This window comes from Ctenocephalides felis, unplaced genomic scaffold (assembly GCF_003426905.1).
Source record: "Ctenocephalides felis isolate EL2017-DRISC unplaced genomic scaffold, ASM342690v1 CF-g0.4_SCAFFOLD_00845, whole genome shotgun sequence".
Classification (NCBI taxonomy): domain Eukaryota; kingdom Metazoa; phylum Arthropoda; class Insecta; order Siphonaptera; family Pulicidae; genus Ctenocephalides; species Ctenocephalides felis.
The window spans coordinates 88,279,071-88,293,019 of NW_020536999.1; the positions used below are offsets into that span (position 1 = coordinate 88,279,071).

At 31.3% G+C, this 13,949-nt stretch overlaps 3 protein-coding genes across 3 annotated transcripts; all 3 read right to left on the minus strand.

The window, feature by feature from the left end:
* Positions 1-3,412: 3,412 nt before the first annotated feature.
* Positions 3,413-4,498, minus strand: LOC113362863 (zinc finger protein 525-like). The gene is made up of 2 exons (XM_026605360.1): positions 4,426-4,498; positions 3,413-4,338 (listed from the first exon to the last, which is right to left on the minus strand). Coding segments are annotated over exons 1-2 (927 nt in total). The 5' UTR covers positions 4,427-4,498.
* A 2,366-nt stretch (positions 4,499-6,864) lies between these two features.
* Positions 6,865-8,167, minus strand: LOC113363840 (zinc finger protein 239-like). The gene has a single exon (XM_026606319.1). It carries the CDS (start codon positions 8,115-8,117, stop codon positions 6,942-6,944), a length of 1,176 nt encoding a protein of 391 aa, XP_026462104.1. The 5' UTR covers positions 8,118-8,167; the 3' UTR covers positions 6,865-6,941.
* A 1,768-nt stretch (positions 8,168-9,935) lies between these two features.
* LOC113362864 (zinc finger protein 883-like) lies at positions 9,936-12,168 on the minus strand. The gene has a single exon (XM_026605361.1). The coding sequence runs from the start codon at positions 11,994-11,996 to the stop codon at positions 9,936-9,938; it is 2,061 nt and encodes a 686-aa protein (XP_026461146.1). The 5' UTR covers positions 11,997-12,168.
* Positions 12,169-13,949: the final 1,781 nt, after the last annotated feature.

Genomic DNA, 13,949 nt, shown 5'->3' on the forward strand with positions numbered 1-13,949 from the left:
ATCTTTATCGGATAATTAATATTAATATGAAAATATTAAAAAGGTTATGAATTCATAACTTAAAAGTTTTTGTAAATTTAATATTTTTAAAGTTCAAATTTTCAAAAAATTAAAAATTTCATATGTAATTTTACATATGAAAGAACCATATTGGTTCTCAAATTATTTTTAACTTTCCGTAGGGTAAGTTATTGTAATCGTCCAAAAATCGAAAATTTTTGCATTTCTCGACGTTTTAAAGGTTTCTGAACATTTTGGCACACCCCAGAAAAAATGGATGTGTGTGTGTGTATATATATATGTATGGATACAATTTTTCGTCTACGTTTTCAGGCGCACGGATCAACGGATTTGAATGGTTCGATTTGAAGTTTGAAACATTCGATTAATAAGGAGATGTGCTGATTAGCTTTTGGCAAAGGCAGGTCCAGCCGTTTCAGAGATACGAAGCAAAGAGCGCAGAAAATAAAAATCGAGTTTTTGAGAGATCGGAGCATCCTATTTGTATGATTCAAAAAACTTTCAGCTTGTGTTGACAAAACAATTGCTCTTGGAGTAAAAAAATTTCATTCATTTTTTTCTTTTTCAGTAGATCGAAAATAATTCAGATTTCAATTTTAATTCTAGCTAAAGTTTTAAAGCTCATTTATATACTTTAAATGAATATTTTTGACTATGTGATTCAGTCAAGTTATAGTAATCGCAAAAAAAATCGAAAATAAAACTTTTTATATATCTATCTTTACGTTTCAAAGGTTTCTGAATATTTTGGCATACCTTAGAAAAAATGGATGTATATGTGTGTGTGTATGATCTATAAGACTATGGTATCTACCGTCAAAAAAAAAAAAAAAATCGTCAAATTTTTTTTTTAACTTTATTACAAGAAAACGATCCGGCCGATCTCTACCGAAAACTAATCAGCACGACACCCAACCAACATCTTTCGAACAGTTTTTGAATTCTCAAAATCAATTCAGAATTCCGGGCTAAATGTGGACGAAAAGTTTTCATTTTTCTGCGATTTACAAAAAACGGCTCGGCCGATTGTTGCATAAAACTGACAAACGCTAGTCCGCATCGAAATACAGCGAATGGTTTTTAAATTTTTGAAATCAGTCCAGCCGTTTTTTGAGAAAACGTCGATTTACGGCAAAAATCTGTGCACACACACATACACACACACATACTTTTTCCAAATTTGGTCTCATTCGATTCAGAACGGCGTGAAACGTTGAGAAAACATAAAATTAGCAAATCGGATTTTTTGATGAAAACATAAACTTCTCCTTCGGCAAGTTAATAATTAGTACTACGAATAAAATTTATATAAATATTTTTTCTGCTTTAAAAAATATTTAATATACACTATTTTTATCGTCAGTTTGTACAAATTGAATTCTGAACTAATGGCGCGCATGGCGTCGTGCCTTAAGGCAAATTGCTGGAACTTCCCGTACCAAAAATTATTATTTTTTAAAAAACGACTAAGATTTTTGAAAAAATACTACTTCAAAAAAATTAGATTTTTGAGAAATTATAAAAATTTGACAAAAAATTTCTTTTTTTTTCGAAAAAAATGTTTTCTTTATTTTGACAAATTTTGGAAATTTTGAACTTTTTTCCAAAGCAATCGTACTGCTTTAACAGCATAGAGACGAAATATCGAAGCGCGTAAGCGCCGCGTTGCCGTCTAACGGATAAACATTGGTACGGAACCCATAGGAATGTAAATAAAATTTATACTTATTGTTAAAATCTCTATAAAATATCTGATAATTTGATGTGCATATGTCTAATGATCATTTTTGACCGCCAAATTGCATTTTTTTTACTTTTTTCATTAGATCTCCAAAACCGCTAGACCTGCCTTCATGAAAATTTGATCAGTTCTTCATCTTGTTAATACAAGTAAAATGTTTTTTGAATTATTCAAATCGAATGCTCCGTTCTCTTAAAAACTGAGTTTGGCACTTTTTGCCCCGTATCTTCGGAACGGCTACACCTGCCTTCGCCAAAAACTAATCAGCACGTCCTCTTATCAATACAAATCGAATGCCTTTTTAATTATTCAAATCGGTTGATCGGTGTTCCCGAAATCGTCGACGAAAATTTGTATCCGCACGCACACACACGCACACACACATTCATCCATTTTTTTCTAAATATTCAGAAACCTTTGAAACGTAAAGACATAGATAAACAAGTATAAAGATATATAAAAATTTTCATTTTCGATTTTTTGCGATTACTATAATAACTTGCCTTACGGGAAGTTAAAAAGTTATATTCTGTGTTGCAGTTATTAAGACTTGTCCAAGGCCTTTATGATAGCATATCTCTTATGAAATTATCTTGAACTAGAATTAAAATTAAAATTCGAATTATTTTTGATCTACAAAAAAAAATGTAAAAAAAAAAAAATTTGAAATAAAAAAACCCTTTTTCCCAAATGCAATTGTTTCGTCAATACAAGCAAAAAATTTTTTGAATCATTCAAATCGGATGCTCCGTTCTCTCAAAATCTAGCATTTTTTGCACATATCTCCAAAACGGCTCCATCTGTCTTTGCCAAAAACTAATCACCACTTCTCCTCATCATTACAAATTGAATGCTTCTTAGATCATTTAAGTCGGAATCTCCGTTCTTTCAAAAACCCGATTTCTATTTGGGGAGATGTGCTGATTAGTTTTTGGCAAAGGCAGCTCCAGTCGTTTCGGTGATGCGGAGCAAAGAATGCAGAAAATAGAAATCGAGTTTCTGAGAGAAGCGACCATCCGATTTGAATGATTCAAAAAACATTCAGTGGTGATGAAGTCTTTGGCATAAGCAGGTTCAGCCGTTTCGGAGATACGCAGCTAAATGTGCAAAAAATGGCAGTTTTTGAGAGAAATAAGCATGCGATTTGAATGATTCAAAAAACTTTCCGCTTGTGTTGACGAAACGATTGTTTTTGAAAAAGATTTTTTTTTTGGTTGAAAATTTTTTTAAGTACCAAAAAAATGATATTTTTGATTATGGAAAATAATTCGGATTATCATCAAAATTTTAATTTGGTACGGAAAGTTGCAGCAATTTGAATCCACCAGTTGAAATGTGTTTAGGATTTTGCTCAAAAAATTTTGTTCTATTCTACTAATGGATCAGTATAAAGTGGCATTAATGGATCAAAAATTGTAATTTATTTTGTTTGAAATATTACAACTGAGTACTGTTTAATAAGAAAAATGCAATTTAATAAAATTTGTAAAAATATCTGTAAATCATACACAAAATATAAAGAAAATATTTATATAAATTTAATCATAGTACTAAATATTTGAACAGTAGTAATAAAATTTACAATGCAAATAAAATATAAGTAATTCATAGATATTTCACATGGAGGGTTAGTTTCTGCTTGTCAATATTTCATTGACCTCCATCACGTTTTCTACTATGTACATTCAACTTGTGTCTCTTCAAGTTGCTCGATTGTGCAAATTCCTTATTGCATGTATCACATTTGAAAGGGCGTTCTCCTGTGTGAATACGCATGTGCCTATTCAAGTCACTCGATTGTGAGAATGGTTTACTGCATGTTTCACATTTGAAATGACACTCCTTGGTGTGAGTGATCATGTGTAATTTTACATAATGTTTCCGTATGAATGCCTGATTGCATATTTCACATTTGAAAGCGCGTTCTCCTGTGTGAATAATCATGTGCCTTTTCAAGTCACGCGATTGTGAGAATGTTTTACTGCATATTTCACATTTGAAGCGACGCTCTTCAGTGTGAGTAACCATGTGTGAACTCAGATTACCTTTTTGTGTGAATGCCTGATTGCATATTTTGCACTTGAAAGGGCGTTCTCCTGTATGAACACGCATATGTCTTGTCAAAGTGCCTTTTTCTTTGAACGTCATATGACAGATTGTGCATTCGATAGGACGTTCTGTACTATGAGAAGTCATGTGAAGTTGCAATTGTGATGAATATTTAAATGTCTTATCACATATATTGCATTTATAGTTGCCTTTTTTGTCATTTATAGGTGTGGGATCAACCATGTGCTCTTTTGAATAATTAGATTCTGAAAGTGATCTATTACGAATGTCATATTCATAACCGGGTGTCTCAATTACCTCCTGCTTGACTTCTTCCTCTATAGTCACTTCGGAATTCATAAATCTTTCCAGACAAGTTTCATCATCTTCTAAACATGCTTCAGACTTAACAATGCCTTCAAGATCAAATTCATTTTCAAGTTTAATGTCTTCTATTGAAAGTTCTAGTGGCTCAATTTTAATTTTCTTATCATTTGCAGACATAATCATTGCTTCCGACATTTTCACTGCGTATATTCAATAAATATCGGTTAGTACTACTTAATAATCTATTTTTAGAATTATCTCAAATAATATAATGAATTTAAATATACTTGAATTTGTTGTAGAAAATCTTCCACCTGTTTAAAATTATATTATCACTTTACTTTTTTTATTATATTGTTAGGGTTATAGTCGTTCAGAATTCAAGTTGACATATTGAGCATAGAGTATGTTTTGAAAAGACACGTTCAGAAGAATTAGTTTGGGGTTCTATTGTAGTCGCAAAATTGGCGCTACTGAGCCGATAAAAAGGTATTGTCAAATGTTTAGGGGGCGTCCATTAATCACGTGAGCGAGTTTTTAAGGATTTTTGGACTCCTCCTCCCCCTTGGTGATACATGGTGATATTCAAAATTAGCCCCCTAAAATCTCAGAATTATATGTTTTTTTAATTTTTTAAATGTTTAGATTTTTTTTTTTAATTCAAGAAAAAAACTAGTGGGGTGGGTGGCATCGTGCCTTAAAGCAAATTGCTGGTACTTCCCGTACCGTAACGAAATGTTCGAGGAATACTGAATGTTTTCAAATAAATTATCATAAATATTGTAACATTGTCTAATATTTATATGAATTATATAAACTGAATTGCAATGTTGAAATTATTTAAAGTATATTAGAACTATGGTCAGAATTAAAATTAAAATCTGAATTATTTTCGATATACAAAAAATTTATCTCAAAATAAAATCTAAAAATAAATCGCAAATATCGCTTATTTCTCTCAAAAACTGCCATTTTTACATATTTAGCTCCGTATCTTCGAAATGGCTGAGCCTACCTTTGCCAAAAACTAATAAACACTTCTCCCAATTATTACTCATTGAATGTTTTTTAGATCATTCAAATCGGATACTCCGTTCTCTCAAAAAGTCGATTTCTATTTTCTGCACTCTTTGCTCCGTATCCCCGAAACGGCTGGACCTACCCTTGCCAAAAACTAATCAGCTCTTTTCTCTATCGATAGGAATCGAATGTTTTTGGAACCATTCAAATCGGTTGATCCGTGCGCCCGAAAACGTGACTGGAAATTTGTATCCAAACATACATACACACACACACATCCATTTTTTCTGAGGTATGCAAAAATGTTCAGAAACCTTCAAAACGTCGAGAAATGTAAAAATTTTCAATTCCGATTTTCGGCCCATTACAATAACTTACCCTACGGGAAGTTAATAAATACACATGATATCTTCCCCCTAAAAACCTCACGTGATTTTAATAAAAATAATTATTATATATTTATATAATAGATTTTTTTTGAAAATGTTTGGATTTTTTTTTAAATTGGGTTAAAAAAAAATATACGTGATATCTTACTATACTCTTCCCTTCCCCATGTAATATTTCGTGACATTTTGTCAACCCCCCGCCCTCACCCCACGTAATTTTAATAATAATTATTATTATTATATTATATATTTATATATGAGATTTTTTTTTAAGTCAAACTTCTTTAGACGCTACTAGGGTGTAAATCCGTACAAATGCAACGGAAGTCCGTTACGCCCGAACTGTTCGTCATTCGCTCTCGATGAGATCATTTCTATACGGGTCGACTGTGATTAGTCGTCGTGTATGTGAATAGAGATCTGTCGTTGTATGCGTACCGGCATCAACGCTGTATGCGCACCGATATCAACAAGGAAATTGGCATAGATAAATAAACATTTTGAAGTTACGTCGTAGTACAAATCTTGATTTAATGAAAAATGCCTGTACCACAAGAATATTTTGCCGTGTTCCTTGAAAATAATAAAACAAATTAAACATTTGTGCCATGCACTAAATGTAAGTTTATTGATTAAAAATTATTTTTATATTATTCGTAGTTTCTATAAATCTTTCGAATTATTAAAATGGAAAACATTTTTTGGACAAGACAGATATTACAGCTGTTCAAGGAATGAGATTATATCGCCAGCAAAAAAGTAAAAAAAAAATACAAGCAGTCAATGAATGTATGTTAATTTTAATTACATGAAGTTCTTCAAAAACAATTACATGATGAGTGAAGTTGCGAAAACAATATTTGTTTAGCTGTTGTTTAATATAATCCACTGTGTGAATGATTATTATAGAATTTATCAATCAGCAATTACTTCATTTCTCTAATGAAAGTTCAAGTCCTAAATGCTAATTACAATGACAAACCGATCAGTCATATTTGAAGTATGTCTTTAATTACATTATTGTTTTTAAATATTATACATATTTTTAATACTATTATAAATATATAATTTATAATTTATCATTATATAAATGTGTATAAAGGTTGACACTAATAAATGTGTGCATCACAAATGTTACCATATTACTAATAATTATTATTCAAAATTGTTAAATGATGTATTTATTTTTACTTAAATGCCATCTTGTACATTAGCAAATAAGTTTACTTTAATCGCATTTGAACCTTAAGCGCACTGTTTTTTTGAAAATGTTTAGATTTTTTTAAAAAAAATTCAGGTAAAAAATACACTCCTCCCTTCTCCATGTGATTTTTTGTGTTTTTTTGTCAATGGATGCACCCTTACAGCCCCACTAGTTTCTGCTTATTAATATTTCATTGATCTGCATCCTGTTTCCTAATATGCAACCGTGTCATGTGGTTCTTCAAATTGCATTCCTGTGTAAAACTTTTATTGCATATATCACATTTATAAGGGCGCTCCCCAGAATGAACAAGCATGTGTGTTTGCAGATCGCTCGGTCCTGTGAATGTTTTGTTGCAAATTTTGCATTCATGAGGGTGTAGTATTTCGCAGTGTTTCTTCAAGAAACGGACTTTCTTAAAATCCTTGTTGCATATAACACATTTAAAAGGGCGCTCTCCTGTATGAGTACGCTTGTGTGCGTTCAAGTTGCCCACTTGTGCAAAACCCAGATTGCATATATCACATTTATAAGGGCGCTCTCCAGTATGGATAAGCATGTGGGTTTTTAGGTAGCTCGGTTTTTTTATTATTTTTTTGCATATTGTGCATTCACGGGAGAGTTCTATATGAGTGGACATGTGGCTTTTTAGAATGAGCAATTGTGTGAAGCCTTTAGTGCATATGTCACATTTGAAAGGGCGTTCTTCTGTATGAATACGCATGTGACTTCTTAGAGCACTTGGATGCACAAAAGTGTCTCCACATGAATTGCATGCATAGGAACGTTCTCCTGTATGTTTGAGCATGTGTTTTGCTAAATCACTTTTTTGACAGCATGCCTTATTGCATATTTCACATTTAAAAGGACATTCTTCAGAATGTATGATCATGTGCAACTTTAACCCTTTTGATAGTTTGAACGTCTTAAGACATATTTGGCATTTGAAAGGTCGTTCTGTCTTATGAGTAATAATGTGTTTTTCCAAAAGTGATAATTGTTTAAATGTCTTAAGGCATATATCACACCTATGGGAGCCTTCTTTGCTAGCACTTGGCGTGTGATTGATCATATGCTCTGTTAAATAATGCGATTCTGCAAATGATCTATCACAAATAATACATTTAAAAGGAGGCACCTGTATTATTATTGACTCTTGTTTGACTTCTTCCTCTATTGTTACATCGGAATTCATGAATCTTTCCAGACAGATTTCATCATCTCCTGAACACGATTCAGGCTTAACAATATCCTCAACTTCATCAAGCTCATCCTTAATTTCAACCTGAATCTCTTCTATTGAATATTCTGGTGGTTCAATTTTAATTTTCTGATCATTTATAGGCATAATTGTTGCTTCCGACATTTTTATATATTTTCACTGTGTATATTTAACAAATGTTAAATAGAATTAACAGGTACCAATTAAATTATTTAATAAATTATTTATACAAATATCTTAAAATTAATTATGAATTTAACTAAATTTAACTTTAGTCGTCTGACATTTGAAGCAAAGAGTATGTTTTTAGGTTTTCAGAGAGACAAGACACTCTTCTAAAATTTAGAATCTAACTTCACAACAGTTCTATATTCATCAACTGTCAACACCAAAAACGACCTTTTCAATTTTTTTAACTTCATAAAAAATCCCGCTAAAAGCTAATTTTATGTTTTCTCGACGTTTCAAGCCATTCTGAATCGAATGAGACCATATTTAGAAAAAGTATGTGTGTGTGTGTGTGTTATCAGATTTTTTTGCCGTCAATCGACCTTTTCTCAAAAACGGCTTGACCAATTGCAAAAATTTAAAAGCCATTCGATGAATCTCGATGAGGACTATTATTTGTCAGTTTTGTGCGATGATCGGCCAAGCTGTTTCTTTATAAATAGCAGAAAAGTGAAAAATTTTTCAGCTCACAATTCTGAATCAATTTTGAAAATTCAAGCACCGATTACTTTGTGATATACAGTTTATATGTAAAATATGCCTGATGGTACAGCAATTAATTGACTTTTCATAGTTTTTACTACCAAGAAAGAAGAATTAGATATTGTTGCTATAACAACCGTACAATTAGCCTCATAGAAAAATAAATACAAAAAAAGAGTGCAAAAAAGAGTTGTAGAATATGTCATTTAAGTAAAATAAATACATGTAACAATTTTGAATAATGTTACTTTTTAATATTGTAACACTCGTGATCCACACATTTTTTAATGTCTATCATTATACATATTTATATAATGAATTGTAAATTATATATTAATAATAGCATTAAAAATATGTAATATATATTTAAAAACAATAATGTAATTAAATAATGTCATACTTCAAATACGACATGATCGGTTTGTCATTGTAGCATTAGCATTTAGGACTTGAACCTTCACTAGACAAATGAAGTAATTGCTGAATAATAATAATTCTATAATATTCATTCACACAGTGGATTGTGTTAAATAACGCTTAAACAAATATTGTTTTCACAATTTCACACATTATGTAATAATTGTGTTTGAAGAACTTCATGTAATTAAAATTAACATACATTCATTGATTGTTTGTTTTTTCTTCACTTTTTCGCTGGCGATACAGTCTCATTCTTTGAGTAGCTGTAATATCCATCTTGCCTAAAAAATTCATTTCTAAAAATATATAGTAACCACGAATAATACAAATTATTTCAATAAACTTCCGTTTCTTACACAGCACGGATTTTTCATTTGTTTTTTTTATTTTCGCTATAATTATTTACTGAAGACGGGATAAATTATTCTACCAATTCAAAGATGTTTTATTAAATCAAGATTTCTACTAGGACCAGGGCTGGATAAAAAGTTTGGGGGCATTGCACTCATTACGGCACGAATCATTGGCACTCGACTCGGCCGTAACGCTCTTCCGTTGCATTTGCACTGATTTACACCCTAGTCGTGCCTAAAGGAGTTTTACTAAGAATATTGAATAATTGAAGAACAAAAATAGTAATGTTTTGAATAAAACAAAAAAAAAATAGCATTTGTACTATGTATTGATATTTTTAAACAATAACATACAAGGCACTGGTTAGGAGTAACAACCATAGTTGTAACTGAAATATATATTAAATAAATTGCATTTAATATCCTGTGTATCAATATAAGTTGTGTTATGGATAAGGATTATTAGGTCGGGCTGTTTCTAGACTGATTCAACAGTTGACTTTTTAATTCCAGTTTGTTCTCTAGTATGTTTTCTTTCATGTCGCATTAATATAGGTTTTGTTTTGAACGTTTTATTGCATATGTCACATAGATAAGGTCGTTCTTCACTATGCACTGATAAATGCGTTATTAAATTACCTGAATGTGAAAATGTTTTATTGCATATTTTGCACTCATATGGTCGTTCTCCAGTATGTACTGTTTTATGTTGCATTAATATAGGTTTTGTTCTGAATGTTTTATTACATATTTCACATGCATAAGGTCGTTCTTCAGTATGCACTGATAAATGCTCTCTTAAAATACTCGACCGTAAAAATCTTTTATTGCATATGTTGCACTCATGAGGCCTTTCTTCAGTGTGACTGATTTCATGTTGTTTTAAATTATTTTTTGTTTTGAATGTTTTATTGCATGTCTCACATTCATAAGGTCGTTCTTCACTATGCACTGATAAATGTGTTACTAAATTACCTATATTTGAAAATGTTTTATTGCATATTTTGCACTCATTACAGCGTTCTCCAGTATGTACTGTTTTATGTTGCATTAATATAGGTTTTGTTCTAAATGTTTTATTACATATTTCACTTGCGTAAGGTCGTTCTTCAGTATGCACTGATAAATGCTCTCTTAAAATACTTGGCCGTGAAAATCTTTTATTGCATATGTTGCACTCATGAGGCCTTTCTTCAGTGTGAATGATTTCATGTTGTTTTAAATTATTTTTTGTTTTGAATGTTTTATTGCATGTCTCACATTCATAAGGTCGTTCTTCACTATGCACTGATAAATGTGTTACTAAATTACCTATATTTGAAAATGTTTTATTGCATATTTTGCACTCATTACAGCGTTCTCCAGTATGTACTGTTTTATGTTGCATTAATATAGGTTTTGTTCTAAATGTTTTATTACATATTTCACATGCGTAAGGTCGTTCTTCAGTATGCACTGATAAATGCTCTCTTAAAATACTTGGCCGTGAAAATCTTTTATTGCATATGTTGCACTCATGAGGCCTTTCTTCAGTGTGAATCATTTCATGTTGTTTTAAATTATTTTTTCTTTTAAATGTTTTATTGCATGTCTCACATTCATAAGGTCGTTCTTCACTATGCACTGATAAATGTGCTATTAAATTACCTATATTTGAAAATGTTTTATTGCATATTTTGCACTCATTACAGCGTTCTCCAGTATGTACTGTTTTATGTTGCATTAATATAGGTTTTGTTCTGAATGTTTTATTACATATTTCACATGCGTAAGGTCGTTCTTCAGTATGCACTGATAAATGCTCTCTTAAAATACTTGGCCGTGAAAATCTTTTATTGCATATGTTGCACTCATGAGGCCTTTCTTCAGTGTGAATCATTTCATGTTGTTTTAAATTATTTTTTCTTTTAAATGTTTTATTGCATATTTTGCACTCATTACGGCGTTCTCCAGAATGGACGGCTTTATGTTGTTTTAACATTTTTTTCATTCTGAATGTTTTATTACATATTTCACATGCGTAAGGACGTTCACCTGTATGCACTGATAAATGCTGTCTTAAATTACTTGACTGTGAAAATCTTTTATTGCATATTTTGCACTCATAAGGCCGCTCTCCAGTATGGATCCTTTCATGTTTTTTTAAGTTACCTTTTTCTACAAATGTTTTACTGCATGATTTACATTTGTATTTCAACTTACTAGTTGTCTTATCTTTTCCTGAAACTTTGTCAAATGTTTTGTTTGTACTATCGACTATCGTACTTGATTCACTGATCTCTTCGTTACATAGGGAAGAATTTTCATCTAATACAGTTTTGTTTGTACTAGTCACGTCATATTGGTCATCAATCGTCTCTTGTTTTATTTCCCCGTCAATTGTAACCTCAGATTTTAGAAATTGCTGCAGACATATATCATCATTATCCGTATACAAATCGGATGTATTTTCATAATCATCAAATTCCTGCTTCACTTGAGGATAATCATCGATCGGTTCCGTTTTAATTGTTTTGTTTAAATTTGTTTCTTCAAACATGTTTGGAGTTTGTAGGTTATAATAAACAAACTGGTGATAAGTTCTTAAAAATTGGGAAGTCTAAGTGTATAATAATATATGTGTTACAATATTTACTAATTCGTTTATTGTTTAATATGATATAATGCTAACACTGACCTTTTTACTAAATTTATCTTCGAATTTAACTTTAATAATTCCATAAACCACTTTGACATTTCTCCTCCATTTTGCATTTATAAACAACAGATCAAGCTGAAGTTAAACACAAATCAGCTGTGTGTTTTTCGGCGGCAAAATTTGAAATCCGAAATTATTATTAGCTCAAACTACAAATTGCAATCTAAAAATCCATCATTAACAAATAAAAAAACTAATTGGGAATTATTTTCTAAATATATTGATGACAATTTATGCTGCAAAGTACCTCTAAAAAGTACAGATTATATTGATAATGCAATAGGTCATAGGTGGGGAACCTGCGGCCTCCGGGAGGTTCTTGTGCGGCCCCTTCCGTCTAGTACGGCCATGTCCAACCTGCGGCCCGCGGGCCGCATGCGGCCCGATGGCGATTTTTGTGCGGCCCCATGACAAACAACAATCGCACAAATTATTATTTTCAATTTGAATAAATAAAATAATTTTTGTAAAGGCTAATATAGAAGTCTGAACACTACTTCAACCGAAAGTAATGGTCATTAATCGAATGAATAGATGGCGATATGATACTCTATGGATAGCGCTTGACAGATAACGACAAATAATTGTCAACGCAACGGACAACGGGAGCCTAGCGGCTCTATGGACAAGTGGGCAACACTAGTTCACGAGTCATTCAGCAGTCTATAAGTCCATATGATTGTAATCGTGGGGAGTTATTTTCAAAAAAATGTTCATATTACGATTATTTTAAAATAAAGAATGTTCAAACAGTTTTAAAATACAAAAAAAAATTTTTTTCAAAAAGTCCACTTTTTTCAATTATTTCAAGATTCTCAAAAATCTAATTTTATCAAAGTTTTCAAAAATATTAAAGCTTTTAAAAGTTTGGAATTACGGTACGACAAGTTCCATCAAATTGCCTTAAGGCGCGATGCCATGCACCACTAGTTTTCCAGATTTGTTGCGGCCCAGTGCCTTGTATATTCCTAAATTTTGGCCCAAAGAGTAATTTAGGTTGGACATCGCTGGTCTAGTACAAAATAGCAGAGTTACTTTCAAACAATTATTGTACATCAACGTTATGACAGTTCCGCCAAAAATCTCACCAAAAACAGTCATATTGTAACATGACATCAGATTACTAGCCTGAAACACAGACTCTTAGGCAGATACAAAATAGAGATGTAATATATTACATCTTTCGATTTCGCAAGGCATCGCCTTTTATATGATTCAAGAAGTATTATAAAAAAATTAACACTGCAAAAGAATCGTTGAAGATTTTTATGCGTATCCGTAATAAAATGATAAAAATTTATACTTCTCGCAACCAAAAGCAAATCCGCAGCTTTGGCGGAGATCGGAGCAACCAGATTTTATCTACATATATTGGAAAGAGTTAACGTTGCGTTTAATGCATTAATCCTTTTTTTGTTATGATAACTATATTGTCATTCGAATACTCTTACTTCGGAACTTCCATTATTTGTATTTAATAGACAAAATATAAGAGCTTATGAATTGGACCATGACGTTTATAAAAGTTTACATGAAAAATAATTAAACAGAGTTTAATAAGGGGAGTTAGATTGAAGGATCTGTTCTCATATTACTAATAGTAAGAATGTTATAAACCAAACAGCAAAGTTAAAATAATCTATCTCAAATAAATTTAAAATTAAAATTTGAATGATTATTGATATTCAAAGAATATAGTTCCCCAAAATTAAAAAAATAATGTACATTTTTTTTTGTTTTTCCCAAAAATAATTGTTCCGTCAATACAAGCAAAAGGGTTTTTGAATCATTCAA

Bases quoted from the DNA above. Each gene is read 5' to 3' on its own strand.
- LOC113363840 (XM_026606319.1), bottom strand. From the start codon at position 8,117: ATGTCGGAAGCAACAATTATGCCTATAAATGATCAGAAAATTAAAATT.
- LOC113362864 (XM_026605361.1), bottom strand. From the start codon at position 11,996: ATGTTTGAAGAAACAAATTTAAACAAAACAATTAAAACGGAACCGATC.